Source organism: Poeciliopsis prolifica, unplaced genomic scaffold (assembly GCF_027474105.1).
Source record: "Poeciliopsis prolifica strain line A6 unplaced genomic scaffold, Auburn_PproV2 SCAFFOLD058, whole genome shotgun sequence".
Taxonomy (NCBI): Eukaryota; Metazoa; Chordata; class Actinopteri; order Cyprinodontiformes; family Poeciliidae; genus Poeciliopsis; species Poeciliopsis prolifica.
In genome coordinates this window covers 1,514,612-1,539,612 of record NW_026562433.1, presented here as the reverse complement: position 1 = coordinate 1,539,612, position 25,001 = coordinate 1,514,612, and the positions used below count along the sequence as shown (strand labels likewise).

The following is a 25,001-nucleotide window of genomic DNA, read 5'->3' as shown; positions in this document are numbered from 1 at the left end:
GGAAAATCTTGCGAAAAGCTTTTTTTTCCCTTCTTTTTTCAAAGAGGAATTGGCAAAAATGCAAATTAGACTTGTAACTAAAACGAGTCTTCTTATCTGTGGGTAGTTAACAGACTTACATTAGCTAATTGGGGCTTTTTATTTTTATGCCTCAGAAAGTCCCAAGGGGAAAAACCAAAAAAAACCAAAGCAAAAACAAAAAATTTTTTGGTTATAACGTCACCTGCATACTTCCCCAAATCCTGAAACACAACTCTATGTTAGAACGTGGATTCAAAATAAACACAAGTATTTTAGACGCATCTATCCTTCAGGACTTTTTTTCACCTGTTGACAAAGTGCAGGCCGCACAGCGCCTCTACAGCCGCCTGGCGGCCACAAGCGGCACTGCCTGCCGACACGACTGGCACACATAAATAAGGCAAGTCCCTTGATGAAAGTGATTTGACGGGCAGCGGAAGCTCCTGTGCGTTGTTTTTTTTTTTTTTTTTTTTTTTTTTTTGTCTTTACGCGCACGCCTCTGATGGTGTCACGCAACCCACCCCCCCTCCCCCCATCCGACACAGCGGCGTGTGTGTGCGTGATCAGTCAGTCTGGCTGTCTGTCTAATAGACTGACCCCCCAGCGAGCCGTATAAAGGGAACGCAAGAGCGCTGAGTCAACGAATCGCGAGCAGAAGGATGCAACAGTTGATGTGCGCATAAATGTGCAGAGTTTTTCCTCGCGTTTTGGAGACGCGCTGCGCAGGGAGGATGGTGGCTGTGATCCGTCAGGGGGAAAGGCTCCAGTCTTAGATTGATTTTCTTTTCTTTTTGTTTGTTTGCTTTTTTTTAAAGAAAAAAATAAGAAAACTGCATATTTGTTCCTCCACAACGCAGTGACAAAAAAAAAAGAGAGAGAGAGAGAGAGAGCAAGCGCCGCGCTCTCTACAAATTAATGGGACGTGTTGGACTGAAACCCATTCGAGTGGACTTCCACGCTCTGCCGGAATGGAGTTAATGCGTGCATTTCAGACGGTCTGCTGCGGCGAGTGAGCGATCTTGCCGAGCGGGGAGCAGCAAACATGCAGCGGGTTCTGCAGAGGAGGCGAGTGCGCAAGCTGCGGGTCGTCTGGGCTTCCCTGGCCATGGTGGCTCTGTCTCTGGCCGCCTGCAGCGCGCTGTTCACGGCGTGGACTTGGCGACAGACGCGGGACCTGTCCCAGTCCTTCCAGATCCTGCAGGACCGACTCGAGCAGGTTCGGTTGTCTCACTTTTTGAAAGTAAACCAGGCAGTGCACGCGGTGCATGCAGGCGTTTGCGCTTTTGCAGAGCGATGGGCTGCAACTTTGACAGGCATTTTTCACGGGTTGTGTAAGATTTGTCTTGGGACTTTGGCTAATCAAACACTTAACTCCAGTGCCTTCCTGCTCTGATGCTGATTTGTGTCTGATTTGATCGTGTAGCGCTTCCCAGAGTTGGATTAAACTCTGCAACACACAAATAACAGAAGTCAGGTATATGAATGCATGTGCTTCCTTTGCTTCACCTCGACCGAGTTAAAATTCTTTGAATGCAAAAGGCGACGTCATAAAATGCAAAGCAATTCACACACAAAATGTGGGTTGGAGGGTCGGGGAGGACTGATGACTTGTCCAGCTGGAAGTCATCGACACCCTCACGAAGCAGGGAAAGGGAGCCGAGGTCATTGCTGACAAACAAAACAAAAACAACGACCAAAACTGGCAGCTGGGAAGTTTAGTGGAAGGACAAAGTGCGACACGTGGGATAGTCGCACCTTTCAGAGAGGATCGCGAGCCAAATTCCAATGGGGGTAGACTCGCCGAATGTGGAGTAGTCTATCCAAGAATATCATTGGAAAGTTGAGTGGAAGGAAAAAGTTGTCATAGGACTGCAGCCTGGAGAGGATTGTCTCAATCAAACCGGTGACTGTGAAGGGTTTGGACGCTGTTCCAGGGTTAAGGACAGCGTCCAAGGTGTCTTACTTTGGCTAGGAAAAAAAAAGCTCTTTTCAGATTCCAGCCAATTTCGCTTTTCATCTTGAAATCTAGATCCGAAAGTCTGGAAGAAGAGAAAGGGACAATGTGACTAATATAATAATAATAATAATAATAATAATAATAATAATAATAATAATAATAATAATAATAATAATAACATATTTGATCTGATATTCTCATGAAGGTGCACCTGCATTACGCACAAATCCCAGAACATGCAGTTGCAGTGGTGACCGGATTAGATCCAGTTTCCATCCAGAAAGCAAAGCAGAGTTAATGCAGAATCTTTGCTCATTTTCTTAAATTTTTTGTTTCTTTTTATTTATTTCACCCCCCTTTTTCTCTCACCCCCCCACCGACTTGTTTAATCGCCCTGGTGCCAGTTGCGCTCTAGTTTTATCTCAATTTACTGGAAAGCCTCAGCGACTTGGCAAGTGAGCAGAGATGCCGCCGCGGACTGACTGGCTGCTGCAGGCGCAGCAAGTGTAAATCATCCGCAGCCCGCGTCGCGCAGCGTGGGGTCAGCGTGAGCCGATATTTGAGGTACACTTGCAGAAACAGCAGTAAATATTTTTATTTTAACTTTGCTTTTTTTTTTCTTTTTCGCTCTCTTTGTTGTGTGCAACACAATTTATTGGCGAAGAGGCGAGCCAGAACCGGAGCCGATGATAAATTCTTCTGGTTTCGAGTTCAGAGCTTTTACAAAACCGCTGGATTTCATATCGGCGGGAGGGGGGAGGGGGTGAAATTCACTATGTTGCATGTTTACTAAACCTGCACACGCACGCGCACGCACGCAGATTGGACACGTGGAGCGTTGATGCTGGAGCCCTTCCCCATGGGGCCCCATTCGGTCCGTTAGACTGTTTGCCAACTCCAGATGAGAGCCAGCCAGCGAGCGAGCGTCTGGAGAGAGAAGTGTGACTCTCTGCCTCCATTTCAACAGTAGCAGTAAATTTAAACACTCGTTTCTACCCCCCCTCTTCCCCCCTCTGTGCAGCAGCTCCTCGACGTCTCTGCTGTGGGGGCCTCTCCTCCGAGGCTCCAGCGGGGGGCCTCGGTCGAGGATTTAGAAAGTCTGCTGGCTTGCAAATCGTTTTCTTCCAGACATTTGAGGAATTTAAAGGAGTGAAAACACGCGTTAGGTGTCGCAATCGTTCCTCGAGGAAGTGGGCGCTCCAAAGCAAAGATGGCAAGAGCCGAGGCATTTCTCTGGCAGGGACGTGCTCTTAAAGGGCCAGTTCGGGATTTTGAACGTGCGGTTCTGTTATGAGACTGGAAGCGGTCCGCGTTTTGACCTGCGCTCTCGCTGTCTTCTTATGGCACGTTGGCCAAACTCATGTCGACACAAATAATCGTATTTGACAGAACTTGAACTAGGCCTTGAGATCATAAAAGGGGGTTAAATATGAAGAAGTTTAATGCATTTTAAAAATGATTGATACTGAATTTGTGGGGGCTGGGAGAGACGTCTGTGCTTCTATTGGGCCTAAGTTTCTAATGTGAAACCGAAGCGAACTAACAGAATACTAAAACAACTCCAGTTTTAAAAAAAAAAGACTACATATCTGGTTGTTTACACTGCTGGGCCATTAACACTAATAATGCAAAATTTAACACACCACTGGCTGGTTTGTTGGGAGTCAGTCATTTTTCCTTGGTGCTGATTGGCTCCACCGTCGCCAGTGGAGCCAATCAGTGGATTGTGTGCTTGTTACAAGTTGGACGCCTGGTTGCAGCTACTGTTAGCGCATTAAAAGACTAAACAATTATACATATTGTATGACTGCATATCTCCACCAAAACTCAGAAGTGTTAATAAATACTTTATTATATATGTTTTTGTTTTTGTTTATGTAAAGATGCTAAATTGAGTCTTCAGGATACCAAGTTTGTATGATAGAAAATCAGACTACAAACAAAACCCACCACTGCTGTCTAACAACAACAACAAAAAAAAAGTTTGGGAAACAATATTCATGGCAGTTTAAATTAACTCTACTCCGTGACTTTTGTAATGTTTGTAACTGGAAAACCTCTCTGAAAGGAGGGAAACATCTGCTTCTTTTCTCAGCACGTGTTTCACGCAGGAAGATCATTGGCGGCGCACCGCCTCCTACCGCCATTTCCTGCATGACAATTTTGAGACCGAAAAACTTCGAGGCATTTAAAGTCCACTTTGGCGAGCCCGGCTCCAAATCTGGAGTATTAATGCTGAATATTAACCCAGATTAAGGCCTTCACAGACTAATTGGAGATTTTTTTAATTGCGCTCTTTCTCTGTTTTTGTTTCTTCTTTTTTGGACAGGTCAACACGCAGAGGAAGGCGATTGTTCAGCTCATTCTGGAGAAGCGAGAGCTGCTGCTGGAGCGAGTGAAGCGAGACGGTAACACAAACCTGCCAGAGCTGCTTTGTCTCAACTTGGGCGCCCTCCTCCCCCAACTGCAGCTTTTCAGTCGCTCCGATCGCCACAGACAGACACAACACACACATACCAGGCGAACTCGCTTGTTTTTTTAGGAAGAGCATTTAACACAAACGCTGGCCAGCCTGGACCCACATGCCACTTTGGTCAGGCCCTGCAGGCCGCATGAGCTACCGCTGCTAAAAGTTGACACAGGAAGAAGTAGGCAGCTGGATTACCCTCTCAGAAATTACAGGTCTGACCGGAGCGGTCTCGAAGCCCAGAAAACCAGCTGGCGAGGGGTGAGAGGGGCGGAGGGTGGAGAGAGAGAGGTCTCGCTGCACGCTTTTGGTTCAGTGAAATAGATTTCGCTCCCTCCCCTCCCCACCTTCTCCTCGAGCAGACGTCCAACGCAGCTACGATTTTGTTGTGAAAGCGATGATATTTGATGAGCTTTCATTGCTGTATTTATAGCATCTGCTTGCATCACCATCATGGGACTGCTGCTGTTTCTGTCCGAGAGTAAACTGTAGGTCTTTTTTTTTTTTTTTTTTTTCTTTTTTTGGGGGGGGATTCTCTATCCAAATGTGACAAAACATTATTTGAAGAACAGCGTGTCCAGCTCAAATTTACCCTATGCGTGAGATGCTAGAGGTACCGTGCAGAATTTCATGGATATCAATAGAGAGGGGGGGGGGGGGGGGGGGGGAATATGCCCAAACAGCTTTTTCCAGTTTATGGAAACTTGACCGCAGCCGTCCAGCTTTTTTGGAAAGACACTGCTGTAATGTTCTTTCCTTGTGACTGACAGCGCGAGTCAGGAAAGCCTGGCCACCCTGAGGGCTTTACGCTCGGCTCCCCCCCCTTTCGCAAAAAATCCTAAAATCTTTCAGGGTCGCCCACCTGAGAGTTACTTTAGCAATGGGTTGTAGTATTTCTGAATAATGGCAGCAGTCAGGTGGGCTGGCTGCTCCCTCCTGAAACATAAACTACGTCTTCCAAACACCGTTCAGGTTGTATCGGTGTTTGAAATCCCCTCAGGCTGAAATAAACCTTCGCTGAGCAGCGAGAAGCAAGGCTCCTCAGCTGCGTTGTTGCTTTATTTGTCATATTTGTCTGGAGAGGCGGCCGCTAGCTGTTGCTAAACTCTGTTCTTAATCTACTGTTTTGGGTCACAGAGCAGCCAAAGACCTTTTCGACTCTCTTTTTCCAGTGCTTCATTTTTCTCATTTAGCCTCCGAGCCCCTTAGCTGCGCCTCTGAATGCCTGTCTTAAATGCTTTCTTATTCACTTTTCCACTGTCCATCTTGTTTTTATTGCCTCCCCCCTTCACGCTCCCTCCAGACACACAAACCCCACCGTCCTCCATCCTTTCTCTCTGGTCTCTATCTTTCGAGATGACTGCGACCAGCTGGCACTAAAATTAGCCCACAGCGGGCCTAGAAGGAAAATAAAAAGAGACATGCACTTTTCTGACTTACAATAACAGTTTGAGGAAATATATTGAAAGACGTGAAAGGGAAGCCCATCTGCTAACCGCGTTAAAAAACCGGCCGGGCCGAATATAAGCTGCACCAAATTAACCCACCGTATTATTAGCGCGATGCAGATGGTAGTGATTGTTTTATCAAAGGAAGAAAGGAAGAAAAAAAAACAAAAAGAAAAAAAAAAAGTCAGCCGAAGTAATTTTCTGATTTGAAACTCACATTCTGCCTGTCTCTGTGTCTGAAGGGGGCTCGGTGCAAGGGAGAAAAGGGAATGGAAGGAAAGCGGCGTCTCATTTTGAGAGTAAGTGGCTTGGCAGATCCCCTCTTACGGTCTCGTGTAGCATCTGCTGAAGTGGTTTCGAATCAAATACCCCTATACGGTTGCACTCGTAAAATCTTAATTGACTTTCCCTTTTTTTCTGTCTCCATCATTGTCTCCGAACTTTCCACCAGTAACCAAGCTCTCCTCTCAGCAAGGTACGAGTCCTTGAGATGTTTTCATTTTTTTTTTTAAATAAAATGTTTCTTAACACTTTGCGAGCGAGCAAAAGAAAGGGCACTGAGATTTGTGTTGCTTTCAGTCGGAGAAAGGGGCGTGATAAGAGGCTGGGAGGAGAGGACGCTCAATATGAGTAAAGCGGTGAGGTACAACCAGGAGGAAGGCACCTTCACGGTGGAGAGAGCCGGCGTCTACTTCCTGTTCTGTCAGGTGAGCTTCACAAAGTCCGCGAACCTTAAATATTTCATTTGAAACGGTACCAATACCTCTTGACGCCTCAACGTCTCAGCATTCCTTAGGTGACTACCAAACTTGAAAAAGAGTAAGCATTTGTAATAATTGAGCAGAGAAACATATTTTGGAGCCTTTCTGTCTGAGTGAAGCTCAACTTCTCACTTGTGACCAATTTATGGTTATTAACATTGATTTTGTGTCCAGTTTGAACAGTAAACTCGTTGGAAAGGCTGTGAACGGGACACTAAAAGTGTATCTAATTGCTTCTATTGTACACTCAAAGAAACCATAATTTAGAGTGTTTTGGCGAATTACGGTTGGTAAAAAGGAAAAGCATGCAAGAGCTCAAACTCTGGTTAAAATGCAATTTAATTGTTTAGCTTTTTTTTCCGTTTGTTCTTTATTTTGGACCAGATCTGCAGCAGAGTATCAGTAGGTTTCCGAGCATTTCTTTGAATCTGTTGATCGTTAAAGTTGGTACAAGACGTCCCCAAGGCAGGTACGGAGTTATGCAGGGTTGGTACAAAATGTTCAGTGGCAGACAACTACTGTCTTTACCCCCAAAAAATAGCCACGAAAAGACCCAACATTCGGTCGTGTGAAACGGCGCACGGATAAAGTCGTATGATGCCCCTCTAATCAGGATATAAACTAGCTAAAGTTTGTGAATTCACAACACAATTGAACTTTAGAATATCCAAACTAGAGCTGCATTATGCCTCAAGTCACAAATGTTATCAAAATATAGCCTTTGCAAAAGACTATCTGGACTCGGTGGTTGTGTTTTATGGATTAATGCAGACTGATTTAAAAAACTGGCCGGTTGGATTGGCTTTAACTGTCCTTATAGGCTGCACCCGATCTATGTACGCAGTGGTTAAGTTAGCTGAATGTGCTATAATTAAAAAAAAAAGAGAAGAGTTATGGAATTGTGGCTTCATTGTAATTAAAATCAGCTCCGAAGTTCAATAAGGTCAACATAACCACCTAACCCTAACCTTAACCCTAAATCATTACAAGTTGTATCAAATCTGCCAAAACTCAGTAAGAAAAGACACTTCAATCCAAAAACAGACGCTAAATCTACAGGTAAATGATTACTGACCACAGATATAAATGTACTTTTTTTTTTTTTTTGTATTGAGAATCATCATGCTAACTTTGCTAATAGCACGTTTTTGTAGACGACAAGAGGCACCCAAAAAAACAAACATGAAAGTGTATTCAGAGGAGATTCTGAATTTTAATGAGAAAAAATGCTGATTTTCTCATTAAATATTTTTAAAGCTTCAACCGCATGGAACAGAAATTAAGAGCTGCTGTCAGCATGCTAATAGCCGGGTTAGAAGGATTTTGATTGCCTTTCGGAAAGATTAAAACCAGAAAAACAGAGATAAAAAGTAACATGCTCTTATTGTGGTTATACTTAACTGCCTAGTAGTGAAAGAGTCGTTCAAACTTCTATATGTCTGTTTCCTTTCTTTGGTTTCTTTTGATGCGAGAGAGAAGACGTATGGATTGAATCCCTGCCAAGAGCAGGCTCCTGACAGAATGCACAGCTACAATCAGCATCAGATTTCTGTGTCGTTGGTAAAGACACTGACCTTCAGTGTTTACAGTGAAGGGTGCAGCAAAGCAGAAACAGTCAGAGATAAGGGTCTGTCCTGGCAGGGAAATGGTTCAGATCTTGCCAACATTAAGCTATTCTTGATCTTCCGTCTTTAATTTTAATACCGACGTTCACTCTGGAACAAAACGTTTCTAATCACGCTTAATGAAGCTGTCGGGTGTTTTGACAAGTTATGAACATTCAGTGGTGGTTCATCATCAACACTAAAGGAATTCTCAAAAAGGTTAGTTTGAACAACCCCTCATCGGTCAAGAGTTCAGGATAATGTACTTCATTTTGTTTAAAGTTATGACTTAAACATTTACAAAAATCTCAATAAAAAAAATATATTCAAAAGCTTGAAATTTGCGTGTTGTGATTAATATTCCTGATTATTCGCAGAACTATCTCTTCGTATTTCCGCAGAACTCTGTTGCTAATGCACCCGTCGTCTTTCCGCCCTCCTCAGGTGTTGTTCAACGAACAGCAGTCTCAATACGTGAAGCTGGACGTGGTGACCAACGGGCCCCGGCCCCAGAAGCTGCAGTGCATGGAGGGCTACGGGACCACGCCCTCCGCGGGGCCGCACCCCTTCCACTTCGTGAAGCCCTGCCAGGTGTCCGGCCTCCTGCGGCTGGAGAGGGGCACAGAACTCCAGGCCAAGACGGGCCCGTCCTTCAGCCTCCACCCGGTGGCCAATCACGTCTTTAGCATCTTCAAAGTCAACTGAGGATCGCCGCTCGTCTGATCTGAGTCGCAAACTATTCACGTGTAACGCAAATCCAGCAGGACTCCTGCAGAATGTAATTCTTTGCATTGAAAAAAATGGATAATATAATTTTTTTTTCTCCTACAAGGCCAAACAAAAGGCTTCAGCTACTTCCCACATGTGCTCACATGAGACAAAGCGGACATTTGTGGAAGCTGTAGAGGATTTTTCTTTTTTGTTTTTCTTCCTCTGGACTGCAGCCTGTTTTGGAATTCAGTTTTGGATTAAAACCAAGACCTACAGTGAACACAAAAAAAAAAACAACAAAAAAAAACCTTGATGAACTTCTGCCGAGAGAACAGATGTGACGGAGGCCGGTCTGTGGATTAAAGAGCTTCACAGAATAAGAAAATTCCTTTGGAGGTCCATCTTAGCCCCCGTATAACGCGATAAAGTGCGCCTGAACTCTCACTAAGCTCACATTAAAGATGTGCACCTTCCACAGATGAGAGCACATCTGCGAGAGTCTGACTCTATAAACGCTTTCTCCAGTTGGCATTGACTGTTTAAATAATGCTGCCTTTGTGTGAATGAACCCTGATGAATCAAAAACTTTGTGCTGATTTTATGATCTCGTCGATCCGAGGCGTCTGTGTGAAGTTGATCTTTTTTTTTTTTTTTCAAATTCAAATGTTTTGTATATAAGTCATTTATTTTGCAGAACGTGCATGAAGTCCTGAGTTGGCAGAGAAAAGGGGGAACATTTTTGGAATAACGCGGATGTGAATTTCTTCTACTTCTTGTTTTCTTTTTTTTCTATGGAGAAATGATTGTATAGTTTAAAAGTCAAGGTTCAAATCATTGCAAGCAAAGCACACCGCTGTATATTCTGCTTTATCTGCTTTTTTTGTGTGTTCAGGGTGTTCCTCCTCTGTTTGATGATGCAATGGCTATTACTCATACACTTTTTGTAACTTTTTATAAGCCAAAGCAGCGCTAAAAAAGGCTGATTCAAGTGATGCAACTATGCAAGAGTCAAAATGTGTTCTGGCATTGAATTTCAGCACAAGTAGCTGTAAGAACTCTGTTGGCGGTTCCGTACAGATTCTCGAGTGTAGCCATTGAAATGTCAGGATTTCTCGCAAACGAAAACTATTTCGTTGCCATTTCAGATTTGCATAATTATATTTTTTGTTAAACACAATGAAGGGCTCACACAAGCGTAGATCAAGACGCTTTCACTACAGTAGTTGGACACTATTGCATTTTTTCTTTATTAGCTTAAGAGTAACACTTAATTATCTTAATATCTGTATTTAAATGTAAGACTTCACTGACTATCGTATTGATCATTTATGTCACAGATTCCTCCCATAAACTTCTCTTTGTTTGTATGGGCTGATATGCAGCAGCCTGACATCAGTCCATGAGGTTTGTAAAGTTTATAGAGAACTAAAAGCACAGATTTTCATTTTCTAGCTTGCTAACTCATTGCAGAATAGCTCCAAATGTTAGCAATAGCACGGTGTTGGCACAATCAGAAGCTATTTCAAGCTTTATGTCATGGGGTCAGTGGTGGTTTTTGGTATTTTTTGCCCAGTGCGGCATAGCACAAGGGAAATAGTTGCATACTGATGGTTGTGTTTCCATGGAGCAGAAGGCTGGACGCAGAACCCAGATATGAACCCTGCAGCGCAACAAGGCCTTCAGACTTCTCAGACCTTTTCTGTTTTCTTCTACAATGAACAGCAAATTGAGATTCACTTATTCTATATTTCAGATACGACACGTCATCAAAAGTCGTTCTGTTTCATAAATGGGCTCGATAAGGAGAGCGAGTTTGTCTTTGGGTGCGTGTGGATCATCAGAAGGAGGGAATCAACCAGGCTCCCAATCATCCTAGAACCTCCACTGACTTGGAAAGTGAAAAAAAAAAAAAAAATGACTGAATGTTGTCTTCTTTGTGTAACTTAAGTTATGATCAGCTGTAATAAAGTTAGTGTTTATGTCTAACTAAACAAAAATAACTAAAATTCTACTTTTGTGGTTTTGAAAAAAAAAAGGATAGTTCTGGCAAAAATGACAAAACTGAACCTTGAATGCGAGGTTTCATATTTTTACCATTGAGCAAAAATCATTCAAATATCTTCCTGCCTTAACCAGATCGCTTTTCTGTTACTTTTGAAAATATATATTTTAGTAAATGGAACTTCCTCCTGTGTCTCCTAAGCTGCGGCTTTGTGTAATATTCCCTGTTATATTTCAGGGTGTATTTCTAGCATTGGGATTCAGCACTCCCACTCTTGTTTATAAGGAGTTTTGTGGCCGGACCGCATTGGTTTCTCCTCAGCACTTTACGGCAGCGATTGTTGTGTTCCTAATTGGACTCAAACGTTGATGTTTTCAAATGGAATTTTTTTTTTAAATTTAGACAATAAATCCCTTGTACTTCCTCTTTCCTTTCCTTTTTTTTTTTTTTGTCATCTGTGTAACCCCCGCCTCCGCCCACACCCTCTCTACGTCCATGTGGACATCACATTTCCCTGTCAGCATTCATCATAACACACGCACACACAGCAATGGTGATCTAAATTTTCACTTCCTACATCTGAATCTGAACCACGTAATTGAGGAAAAACATGCCTCGTCCCTCCCCCATCACCACACACAGTTTAACACACATCCCTGCCTAGAATAATTTGTTAAGGTTTTTTTTTTCTTTTTCATTTAACACCCCTGAATGTCTTGTGATCAGATTTGTAAAAATAAATGATGGATGCATACCCTGTCTGAGCTCATTCCTTGAGAATGTCGAAGAAACATTCCTTACTGTTCTTTTCTTCACCTGAAAATTAAGAAAAAGAAAAAAAGAAAATCAGGGTCAGATTTTTCACCTGAAAGAACTCAACTTCGAAAGACGAGAAGACAATTTTTGTCCATGATGATTTAAGACACTTCAAAACTTTTAGTAATTAAGGCCACAACGAAGTATTTTAAAACTTGTATGACATTTAACTTGAAAAACAACTTCCTTAGAAGGCAGTATGTTGCATAACTCATGAAACGTTGCTAAATCACCTTTTGTTTCAATTTCAGCATACAATCTTATTTGGCTGGAGTCTGTCAAAGTCAGACATTTTTACTACGCGAAATTGACCCACTCTGTCCGAAAGTCTCCAAAATTTCTATCAATTAGAGATTTCTTTTGATTTGGATATATTGGTTTGGAGCGTTTTAACAATAATTTTAATAAAGTATTGCAAAACAGAACAACGTGAAACCACTTTGAGCTGAGAAACTGTAAAACTGTAAAAGTTATTAAAATAGTTTCAAAATTAGAAAATAGTGAAGTTTATGTTGCTCGTCAGTAACTCAAATGTGTTCTCAAGAACAAATTGCTTTTGTGTCAATAAAAGCCAGTACACTGAAGAAAACTGAGAAAATGAAGTAAAGTTTGATGAACCGTGAGCCATAGTTTTTATTTTAAGATGGCTGAAATTGGCCTTTAAAGTAGTTACACTCTAACTAGCTGTTAGCTTGATTCTCAGCTGAAAACAACTCTGTGTTTTTAAGATGCTGGTGATAAAAACTGAACATAATTTTACATAAAAAAAAGTATGATTCCTTCGATATAGTCAAATCTAAATGTTCACATCTCATCTGATTAGTAGTTATAGTGAGCAAGCTAGCAGTAGCTTGCTGGCTAAGCTATCCTTCCTAGCTTAGCCAGGATAAGCTAGCAAGAGATGAATCGACAAATTTAAAAAAAAAACACACACGTGGGTATTTCCATCATTTCTTTCAGTTTTATTACAAACAAAAAAAGAGAAAATAAGGAGAAGTGTCATTATTGACGTGTTTTTACTTCCACTCGTCAAGTTCATCGACACCACCACATACACAGTGACACAAGATACCCAGAAATCAACCAAAAATCCTGGAACGAGGACAAAATAAGAGTGGACAAAGCAACAATTTGTTGTTCTTGACTCAACATCTTAGTTTGGGGGTTGTTGAATATTAGTTTTAAAGTAACAGACATTTGTATGAATCCTGGGGAAAGGTCAATGAGCTACATTGTTTTTAGAGCTATGCCATCTTTTCAGTGAAACAGAAGATACTGGAATTTACAGGTTGACATCAGTTTCTAAATGTATTTCACTGACTTTACATGTGTTCAGCTATGTTTATTAAGGCGCTTTTAAATGACGCGATATATAAAAGTCCCCTCTCTGATTCTCTGGATAACGCTCGAGCACTTTTAGTAGAGCTGAAATGGACTAAGACCTTGGTAGAAGCATTGGGGGTTACATATGACCTAATTTCTACAGACGTACATAATTAAGCCCCAAAACTAAAAGGGAAAGTTTGCTTCCTTCGTATTACATACGCACTTCTGAAGTTAGCTCAACTTCTTCGTTTGTGTTCTCTTGCAACGATGGGACGAACATGACGAACTGTGTACTGTGTGGCACGCGTACTGCTGTGTGTGTGTGTGTGGGGGGGTTTTGTTTGTTTTTTTTACGTTTTATAGTTACAAAGATATGTCTCTTTTGGTAGAAGCTCTCTCTTGAATAGCAACGGCGAGAACAACAGCAACATCAACAACAACAATGCTTGTAACTGGGAGAGTAAAAATACAGAACACGAATGAGCTGCTTAAATATGCAAAGTATATCACAGGATTTTGCAGAAGGAAACATAATAATAATAATAAAAAAAGGAGACAAAAAAAGTTCTTGATTTGAAGCGCTGGTAAGTAAAAGAAAGAGCAGTGCAGAGGGTTGTCGATAGGTTTCAATAACACTGATTCGTTTATGAAAGGTTATAAACATTCGTAAGGGAATCCTAAAAATAGCAACATTTCGAGGCCTTTTGTAAAACGAACCCCCTTCAAAATTCCTCGAAGCTCTGTACATAAACCCAAACCAGGAAAAGCAGATAAAAGATGCTGGAAAATACTTTATGGTCAAACAAGTCCTGAATATATTTATATCATACTTTTGCACATGAGTTTTATCTGAACACGTACCGTTACAAAAACAACCAAAAAAAAAAAAAAAAAGAAAAAAAAGAGCAAAATAAAGGTAAATGAAAAAAATGAATAGCTGGAGCTGTGCTTGGAGCTGCTTAAACTCAGACACCGGAGAATCAGCCTCTCTCTGAGCATTAGAAATAGTATTAAAACGAGTTTAGGCACAGCTTGATAACATTTTTCCTTTCTTTCTGATTCCACATGACAGCGTTGTTGTGATAAGAGCATGCTTCAGGGGATGGAGCGCCATGGGAGAAATGAGTATAGTTTCACATGCAACTTTCTGAGAGAATCTTAGGAAGAGGAGGAAGGGGATTTGAACTACTGACAGATCTAGGAGGTTTCTGGGTAAGGTTGGGTTTAGTGTTTCGTTATGTTTGTGTGCATGTGTGTGTGTGTGTGGATAGGTGAGGTCTGAAGCACCTCAAGGAGGAGGAGGCCCACTTGAGGAGGCCGTTGTTGAGGAGTATAATGGTTTGAGGCAGTTGTAAAATGGTCACAAAAAGTTGGAGGCAGGCTGGACTGTCTGCGACGATGAGAGTGCTGCTATGTGTGCGGCTGAAGTTATGTTTGTTTCAAACGAAGCAATTACAATCACTATTGTTTGGGTACATTTGCCTTCAGACAGTCAGTTAGTTAGTTGTAATACTGCGAGCGCGGTTCAGTGGTGCTGTTTTCTCCTGCGGAAAAAAAACAAAACAAAAAACATTCCTCTGCAGAGGAGTAATCGAAGGTGTCTTTCTAGCAGGAAATGGGTTTCAGGTGTGCAAGCGCGAGTGTGCGTGTGTGTCGTCTAGTCGTCGATACAGATGACCTCTCCGCTGCGCTGCTCCCGTCGGTTCACCAGCAGTTCTGCTTCCCGTTCCTTCTTTACAGACATGGGAGGCCCGTTCAAGACTGCAGGGGGGGAAACAGAAACACAAGCTCGGGTCAGCCGGTTCAGTACGTCTTTGCTTTCTGTCCTTCCACAGACGGAGCACCAAAAGAAAAAAGAAAAATCCATCAGATCAGATGAAGGCCAGCACTGTTTCTTGAATTACTAGACCAGAAGTCATATGTATATTTTCATATATATTATCAATGTGTGTTATTCTTTAAAAGGCATCACTGAGAGACTCGGCAAAGTCCAGCTTTATAACACACTTATAAAGCTGGTGTTTGTAGCCAAAGATTTTGTTTTAATCAAGCAACAGGGATGTTTTATTTCAGTCGCGCTCTTGTCAACCTAAAAGACGACAAGAGTGCTGATTTAATTAAGCTTTTTTGTGATCAATGTCATTTTCACGCACATTTTTCAACAATGCCCTGATTCCGTAATGACCCAGATTTAATGGAAATGACCATTTCGTGACAACCAAAGTTGTTGATTGTCATGAATCCGTCCATCACATGAATCATCAATTTGTCTCCTTCCAGACATGAAGGAGACAAATTGCTTTTGTTCAAAGTGAGTGGCTGAATGGGGAAGATGGAGGATTCGAGTGACTTTGAATGTTTATGTTGGAGCCAGAAGGAATCGTCTCACTATTTTAGAAACTGACGATCTACTGGGATTTTCATGAATAACCATTTTCAGGTTCATAGAGAATGATCCAAAGAAAGAGAAAATATCTAGCGAATGGTGAGTTGTTAGGATGGAAAGCCCTTGTTGTTTGGCCATGAAGGACTGAACTACATACAGGGAGCAAAAAAGACTAGTATAAAAACTGTTCATCCCAGAATGCACTGCATTAACCCTCTAGTTTCTAGGAAGAAGACCAGGAGCGTCACAGCGTGATCACATGGCCTGGTTAACAAAACCGGCCTCCATGTCCTCTTCCTGTCCATTTGTCCAATAGTCTACCAGAGCTACACTGGGGAAAGCACATTTCCCCATCTTTCGTCTTTGTATAAACTGGATCCAAAGTAAATATTCAGTCTACCATTTGGGTAACTGGATGAGGAATAAGCATTGACTCTGGCTTATTTGAAGTTCTGTGAAAGGGATTTTTGACTTAAAGACACTGTTTCTGATCCTGTCACTGAACCGATGCAGCTACCATTATCCTGAGATGAATCACAGCTCTACACATAATACCCACTTGTACCAGTCAAGCTGACGCTAACCCAACTGCAAGTATTATTCACCCCCTTGGACATTTTACCCTTTTTATTGCTGTTGTAAACCTGTATTGATCAACAAAATTTTGTTTTTCTGGTAAAAGTTAAAACTGATATAAAACCGTTCTCTACAGAACCGTCACAATTAGATAAAAACATTCAGTATAAAATTATCCAGCGGCTCACTCAGTTTAAGTGACTAACTTAATTCAGCAGAGGTCCATCTAGTTGGTGCTAGTAGTCTCACAATGAGAGGATGGAGATCACCAGAGTGCAGTGACAGTGTCTCCGGTGGTCGTAATGTAAAGACACCTGCGTCTGGAACGTCCATTCACTGGTTAATCAGGATTCCTGGCTACCACTACGGCATGAAGACAAAAAGAACACTAAGATCCCCATAAGTCACGGGACGGATACAAAAACATCTTCAAGGCCCTGAACATCCCCTGGAGTTCACTTAAATCCATCACCAAGAAGTGAAAGGAGCATGGCCCATGTCTAAATCTGTCTAGATCAGGGCGTCCTCACACACTGAGTGACAATGTAAGAAGGAGACTTACGAAAGAGGACGCCATGACACCTCTGCTACGCTGAAGGAGTTACAAGGTGGAAAGACTCTGAATACAACAACTACTGAACTGTTTGGGTTCTTCACCGGTCAAGGCTTTATGGGAGAGCGGCGATGAGAAAGATACTGCTGAAGAAAATTTATATCATGGCTCGATTGGTTTAAAAGAAAAAAAAAGGCATTTGAGTGTAAAATTTTGGATAAAAGACATAAAAATGTTATTTTATCAAAGCAATAAAATTGGTAAAACAGCAAAGGGGTGAATACTTATAGAGCCACTGCAAACATAACATTCATATTGAGTAAGACCACGGCTAAAAGGACAAACAAAAAAAGCCTCACACTCGCTCAAAAGTATCAACAATTTAAGTTTCCTAAGTTGGGGGAACTTGAGGCTTAGCTTGACAATGAATGTCTTATTTAAATGTCTGAACTATTGGGAGCATAGGAGAAGGAATACATTTAAACCAGTGTGCTTGTTTTCTATTTTCAAAAATAAAAATCAGCAAATCAGCCTTAATCACTGAAGAAAAAAAACAGCAATCTGTTCCGAGATGTTTATCCGGGCGAACAAAAACATTTGTAGTTGAGCAAGATGCAAATATTGCATTTTGAAGAACATGGCTTGTGGTAAATGTGGCCCGAGCTGGAAGCACTTTTCAACAATCTCCGTCTTCGCTGTGTTTACAGATTTTAACTCTACCGAGACATTATGTTTGAAAATATGACAATAAGTGCACTTAAACATGGTAATCACATGGCTTTTGCAACAACAAGCAGCATTCCAAGGGTACATTACTATGGTTTTTATTCAGAAAACTTGCATATTACAGTACATCAATAATATATACAGTATCATGATTCATGTTTGCAATAAGGGCAAAACCGAGAAAGGCGTAACTGTTGACTGAAAGAAAGCGAGGCCAGCAATGAGTAAACATCTTTGTTTTCTGCGCAGGCACATAAGGATACTGAAACACACAGATGAAAACTAACACCTTTCTGCATGACACACACCTGACCAGCATAGGGTCTGCGGTTCCCACACTGGTGGGTTTTCATAAAAACGTTCTGAAGGCCTTTTTAGAGCTCGTTTCAAAACAAAAAGCCAGGAATAGACCAGCGCAGGACGACTTTCACTTGCACCACGGGGAAAGATAAACAGTCGTAACACTGGCTTGCTGATCAAAGATGCGATAAGCTGCGTATTGGGCTGATGATGTTGGAGGGAAGAAAAAAAAGGTGAAACTGTGAGAGGGGAGCAGTTATGGGAAAACGTACTGGCATTTTTCCAGCAGAGGCCAAAAGAGGAGACAGAGAGAAATATCTGTGTGTGAGAGTATGGTAGGAGCGGGCAAAATCTGATAAGAGACTAAAAAAAAATCAAGGTAAAGACTGGGAAAATAACAAGGGGCGCACAAAAGGAAAAATCGCTTTAGAGCCAGAGATGTGGAACAAAGAGACAATAAAAATGTAGAACAAAGAGGAAAAACTGATACTTAACTGAAAACAGATCAGTCAAGAAATCAGGAACGCTCAAAAAGCGATTAAGATTGTCTATCCACAGAAGGATTTCAGACAGATAATAAAATTGTTCTATCTTAACATTGTTAAAATAGAAGTCAACGGTATAATTTATCACTAAAAGCGCCGGTATATATTTAGATAGGTAAGAACTTTGTGGTTAGGACTCAAAAAACAGTATTCAAGAGGTAGCGTACAACTGGAAAAAAACAGAAGGGGACCAAGGACTGATGCCTGTGGCACACCACAACTCATTTGAACCACTAGGCTTCTTGTTTTAGGGTGAGAACAATCATTCCTGTTACAGTGTATGAGAGCAAACGATCAGTAATACCAACACAGGACTTTAGATGAAGGCAGAGCATAATCTGATTAAATAATCTCAAATACAAAGTGCCAAAATTAGCTCTCAATGACTTAGTCGCGAGACAAAAATTGTGTCAACCTCCCCCTTCTGGACATCGGGCAAAGACCAAGCTACTTCGCTCATGACTTTGTGCGATGTGTTGTGATTGGGCAGAAGGCTGTGGGCATGTTTTATTCAGAAATGTTCTCGCTTCCACTAGCCAGTTTTTGTATCTGAGGAGTGTTTATTAGAGGATTGTTTATTATTAGGAGTATTTATGCTGATGGAATTACCTACATTTGTAATATTCTTTACAAAATACTTACAAATGGCTATCTACTTATACTGAAGCAGGCGGGGCGTCTCTGTGTGTGAAAGATGTGTATAAATACAGAAGCACAATGGGTGCACAAAACCCCAGTTTTGTCATTGTCATGGTCGCCATACTCAGGTCACCAAACGCAAACAAGTTATGAAAATGAAACAAAGCAGATTCCCCTTGTGACTTCAAGGTATACAACTGCTGTTTGGTTAATATTAGCATGGTCCTCCTGTATTTTAGCTTTCTTGTAGCAGCAGGTTATTGTTTTCTTACCCCAAATTAAGTTGGCAGTGAGAGTGAAGGTAAGACAAACCCAACATTAAAAAAGAGAACACATCTCTAAGAGCTTTTAAACTCCAAGCACAGCCATTAGTCAATTCTCAAAGACCCGAAACTCTAAACTACTTTTGATGTATCATCTAAAGTTCAAAACAGCTATTAAAAAAAAAAGAAGCCTGGCCAAAGTCTTGGTGCGTCTCTCCCCTGTTGATCCTGCAAATTATCTGATCGAGGGAATGCTGCCTTCTTGACAGGAAATGCACTATATTTACTTCAATAAAGCCTTGCAAGAGTGCATCTGAGGCAAAACCTTTAATCAGGAACAAACATATATCTTGAAAATGTCAACCTATCAGCTATTTTAAAGCACTCTGTTGCTGGTTTCAGAAAGAATGTCCAACAGAAAAGAAAAAGCACATCAACAAATCCTCGGCTAGAAACAGCTTAGCATTTTTCCAAGATGTCGAGGGGTTGCGGGTAAAAGCAGGCAGTCGTTCAAGGCAGTCGTTCATTGTAAGTTGATGTACATATCTTTTATTTTATCTGGTCCTGAACATCACCAAACTGTAACAGCTTAGATCTGAAAACCAGAATGAAAGGGAAAATAAAGAATTATTGCTTTCGCTTTTCACCACCCTTAATCGTGGATATTTTTTTGTTGTTTTGTTCGTAGCAAATGTGTACCCCAGATGATGAGTAATCTATCTATCTATCTATCTATCTATCTATCTATCTATCTATCTATCTATCTATCTATCTATCTATCTATCTATCTATCTATCTATCTATCTATCTATCTATCTATCTATCTATCTATCTATCTATCTATCTATCTATCTATCTACTATCTATCTATCTATCTATCTATCTATCTATCTATCTATCTATCTATCTATCTATCTATCTATCTATCTATCTATCTATCTATCTATCTATCATCTATCTATCTATCTATCTATCTATCTATCTATCTATCTATCTATCTATCTATCTATCTATCTATCTATCTATCTATCTATCTATCTATCTATCTATCTATCTATCTATCTATCTATCTATCTATCATTACAATAACTTCAAACCATGTTGTGCAGCACTAATCCAGATTATATCATGATGTAGCCAAAGGTTTTCTTAATAATTATAGTTACTGTGTTTGATCATCCAGATATGACATATCAAAACAGCACTCACTGCTGTTTATTACTCATCAAATGATGTCTTTGAAGTCAGTTTTAATGTTTTAAGATTTTGCTTATTCAATTAATGTTTTAAGTCAGTTTGGTTTTGTTCAAATTTAACTGGATAAAACTGAGAGGAGAGAAGCAAAAGATGTCAATGCGTTGCTCGAGTCTATATAAAGTTTATTCAAATATACTTTAGATATATAAGTCCCTTTTTTTGGCACAAAAGCAATAGAAAATTTTCCATTTTCATTCACTGTGAAGTGGGGTCAATATCATAAACAACCTTAGTTAACAATTTCTGGCTAGCATTTTCAAGCGACAGCAGTTCTGGTTTCTGGTCAGCTAATGAGAAGAAGGAGGATAGTCATTATAACCATCGCTGGTTTAATGTTGAAGCTCTAAGTTACAGCTTGTTTTCATTTACTAAGGGTTGATTATATATTAATTCACTCCACAAAGCTACCATGCAACATTCTTTCCTTTTACCTCTGTTTTAAATGCTTTTTTGTACTTATCCCCATTATCCATTATCTCTTATCCCAATTTGGTGTGGTAAATATATTTCTTTGGCTAAATCTGATGTGGGAAAAAGAAAAACTTAACACTGGAAGAGTATTTTACAGAAAAATATAAAATGGGAAAGATTCCTTGGCACCGTGATTTAAAAATATAAAGGCGAACTGGAGTTAAAAAAAAAAATCTCTAAATTACCATGCACAAAAGCGCACATTTACAAATGTGAAGAAATGCCATGTATACTCATTGCAGGCCAGACACAAACCTTTAAAATTAAAGTGAAATACCACTCAAATTTAGCGTCATAACAGTCACACAGCTCTTAACCAAAATTTGAATTTTGCTCCATCTAGAAACACAGCAGAGGAATAGTGCTGTTCTCATGATAAGACGTTAGGCCCAGCTTTGCTGCACACACACTGCGCTCGGAAAAAGCGATAATGCAGACAGGAGTGTTTTATTTTCTCTGGGATCAGGGGACATTTTCCACCGCGTGGAATCCATCACGCTGTCACAATAAAGCGGCTCGAGGAACAAAAATGTCTCTTTGGGCTTCAAAGCGAGTCTCCCTTTTTCTTTCAGTGACAGATTACAGACTTCATCTATGAGGAAGAGCGGCTCATAAATAGTGCTTTCTGTAGTCATGAGGTCTAAAAACAGGAAATGTGGATACTTTGACAGAGTGGTATCCCCAGCTAAGAGACAATCTCCCATAAAAATAAAAAAAAAAGGTGCATGAGCAAGTAATATTGTTCCACTTGCGTTACAGTACATATTTTGTTGGCAGTCTGTCAGGTTAGGGTAGCTGCTCCTGATTCTGTTAAAAAGACAACAAATCAGCTCTCCAAATCTGTGGCTTTTGGATTTATGCTTGGTTGACTTTAGGGATCCTAAAACAAGACGATCCACGCGGAGAAGTGATTTAAACTTAACAACCTTTTCTCCGTCTTGTTTTCTTTTTGAACTTTCGCTGCAGGAAGAACTTGGCCCAGTTTTTCGTTCTCTATTTTGAGTTTTCATCTTCCTGCATTCAAAGAGATTAACAAAGTTCTTTGCAGGTTTTCAGATATCCAAAGTGTTTGTATTTTTATGTGTGCATGTGAGTGTGGAGGACGAGAGGACTGTAGAGGAATGAGGGAGTACAGGGTCAGATCGAGGGAACCGGCTTGTTCAGTCAGCCTGCAGATGAAGGATGGATCCGGAGGGAAATCTTTTGGCTCAAAGGGAAAAACAGAAAAAGAAGTCTCAAGAAATCTGTATGAGAAGATCTAAAAAAAAAAAAAACTTTTTGCTGCATTTTTCTAAAAAAAAAAAAAAAACCCTTTGATTGCATTAACATTCTCTCCTTTTTTGTCCTCCTGCATTCATTCCAGACAGATTTTTTTTAAGCTTTTTTTTTTCTCTCAGCAGCACCCTTCATTTCTCCCTGCTTATTTTTGGTCCACTCTTTAAGCAGTCGATTGCCTGCTTTCTTTTGTGGGTCAAAGTGCTGCCACTGCTTTTTATTTTGCGTTTCAAACCTTCAGTTTCTGCGTTTTGAGATTGTTCTTCCATCTTTATATACCTCACATTCCAGCAGTGCCTAAGTGCTTTGTCATCAGGTATTCTTTGGAGCTCCGTCTTATTTGTTCTTGGTTTTAAAATCCAGGGTTTTTTTTTCTGTTTCATCAGTTTTGCTACATTCCAGGATCCTCTCCCTTGCCTTGTGTCAGGGCTTTTTTGGTCGCCCGTTACGCGGCAGGTTCTCCACCGTGTTGCTAAGTCGATACTTGACAATGATGCTGTGAACCGTGGACTTGGGCATCCTCAGCTCCAGCCCGATAGCTCCCTCTGACTTGCCGTCTTTCCAGAGGTCCACCACTCGCTGCCGCTGCATCACGTCGTGCTCCTTGGTCTTCTGGAAAACCCCAGCGGCAGTTGACCCCCCTGTGGCTCCACCAGCGGCACCCCCGGTGGCCCCAGCAGCAGCGGCGGCTTCTGTGGGGGCAGACAAGCGGCAGACTTGTAGTGGAGGCTTGGAGAGAGGGGGAGCAGGATAATGTGACACTTTACACATCCCCAAAGGGACTTGTCTTTAACTTCCCTCCTTCCTCTGCAGAGGTCAGAGGTCAGAGATGGAGCTACTGGAGCTGGTGGGAGGGTGGAGATATCAGCAGGGCAGGTGCTCCCATGTGCTCTGCTCTATCACTTTAATTTATACGCGTCAGAATATGAAGCTTTGTTTAGAATGTGAGTCCGTTAGCAGAGCTGCATAGCTTCCTGATGGCAAAAACAGAATTTCCAAAAAATTCAGCTCCAGATGTTGCCGATATACAGTGCCTTGCAAAATTAGTTAAAAAAACAAAAACACATTTCCCCATTTTGACTTGTTCTGATTACAAACTTCAATAAAAGTTCTTTCAATTTTTATGAGACATACCAAAAGAAATACCAGGTAACTTGTGAAATGCGAAGATGAAGGAAACTGATACATGACTTTAATGTAGTTTTCATCTACTTCAAAACCTCTAAGTAAACTCAAAGCAAACAATTATCTTCAGAAGTCACATAAAAATTGTCAGACATGAGATCAATTTAATTTAATCCCATTGCGTACACAGCTGTTCTATGAAGGTGTAGACAACATCTGCAGGAATGCTGTGGTTAGGCTGGGCATTTATCTGTGACACGCAACACTGATTACTGATACAGGACACCTGAGGACTTGGAAAGGCCATCAGCTTTTTAAACCCCAGACCACCGACTAACTCGCATCTGCTATAGATCATTTTGATTTCACATAGCAGCACTTTCACATACATCCTCCACTCAGGCACACCGTACTGATTTCACTTTCACACGTCGTATTAGGAGCTTGGATTTTTACCTGGTGATGATGGAAATATTAGGTTGTCCTGCTGCTCAAAATTGGAATTGCTGGAGGATATTTGTTATTTATTTATTTTTTCTATAATTATTTTAAATCTTCCAAATATTTGATCAACAGCGTTTTGTGTCATTTTGGACTTGCTTGTGAAAATCTGAACTATGTTTTGATCACTAATGTCAGGCTGTGTACCACATGCGTGAAAAGTTACTGCTTTACAAAGAAACTGTAATGAAAACAGATTTGTAGCCACAACTCACATTTATTGATTTGGATCCAGCTTGACACATTAATCTTTGATTTAACCATTAAGCATACGATGTAATGATGAAAAAAATGGGAAATTTACTTGGAGCTATCTTCGAACAGACAAGCATGTGGTAGTAATACCGTCGATCACTGTTGAGTTCAGCTGCTCATGAGGTTGGTCACATCCATCTTTTGCATTTTTCCAGACTCCATTTGGGTTTTGGGAATGGAGTAAACTCTATTCCACCCTCTAAGTACTCTGGGTAAAGCATGTCTTATGTGCATGTTCCCCAATGACAATGTTTAACATTTATTTCACCAAACCTCTATCACCACAGGGCATTCATTAATGATAAACCCAGGCAATTTTGGTTTACTGCAAGAAAAACTGTGACTCCTGAATTGTCAGTTGTTGACAAACACAGTGGATTGAATGACAGGTGATGTCATGTCAACTGGGTGCTTGTCCGGGATTTGAACCCGGGACGCATCTCAGGTCTTAACAAAATGGTTCAGAGGCTTGTTGGAGAACATTAGTGAACAAAGAGTCTCATGAAGACCAAAGAACACAGCGGACAGAGCTCAAGGAGAAATGTAAGGAGAAGTTTAAACCAGGGTCAAGTTACTGACCCTAGTCTCAGAACAGAATTTTTTTGTCATGTTTTATACACTTGGACAACAATGTAGATATTTTGCTTCAAGAACTTCAAGCATCTGGTTTTTGAATATGCAAGAAAACAATACTTTTGTGAAATGAGGGATTATGTGCATTTGTATGATTCTTCAATCAAATAACTACTATAATAATAATTTTGTCAAATGCTGAACTCCCCTGGATGAAAATTACAACATCGTCGTTCACGGAAGAGGCTGTCTGCAGAAAAGTGTGACACTCTCTATTGTAAAAGCGAAACAGAAGATGCAGGAAAGTAGGAGGAAACCGCAGGTATGGGGCATAATATGTGATGTACCAAAGGAGGTGTGTATCATTGTATGAAAGGTGTGTGCAACTGCTAACAACCAGAAACCACGTGACTGTGCATCAACTGTTCAGCTTCAGATGAAGT

At 40.9% G+C, this 25,001-nt stretch overlaps 2 protein-coding genes across 7 annotated transcripts in view; one reads left to right on the top strand and one right to left on the bottom strand.

Annotated features, from left to right (window-relative positions):
• Positions 1-655: 655 nt before the first annotated feature.
• Positions 656-11,725, top strand: tnfsf12 (TNF superfamily member 12). The gene is made up of 6 exons (XM_055060186.1): positions 656-1,237; positions 4,308-4,386; positions 6,136-6,192; positions 6,345-6,368; positions 6,473-6,600; positions 8,703-11,725. The coding sequence occupies exons 1-6, from the start codon at positions 1,064-1,066 to the stop codon at positions 8,961-8,963; spliced, it is 723 nt and encodes a 240-aa protein (XP_054916161.1). The 5' UTR covers positions 656-1,063; the 3' UTR covers positions 8,964-11,725.
• A 999-nt stretch (positions 11,726-12,724) lies between these two features.
• The window catches only part of chd3 (chromodomain helicase DNA binding protein 3), a 53,767-nt gene continuing 41,490 nt past the window's right edge, over positions 12,725-25,001 (bottom strand). For 5 of the 6 annotated variants that reach the window (XM_055060172.1, XM_055060168.1, XM_055060169.1 and 2 more), the window contains exon 40: positions 22,147-22,796. In XM_055060172.1, the coding sequence (XP_054916147.1) occupies positions 22,528-22,796 (269 nt within the window). In that variant the 3' untranslated portion in view covers positions 22,147-22,527. Of the gene's footprint in view, positions 14,875-22,146; positions 22,797-25,001 lie in introns of those variants that run through there. The other variant, XM_055060171.1, reaches the window with a different exon arrangement.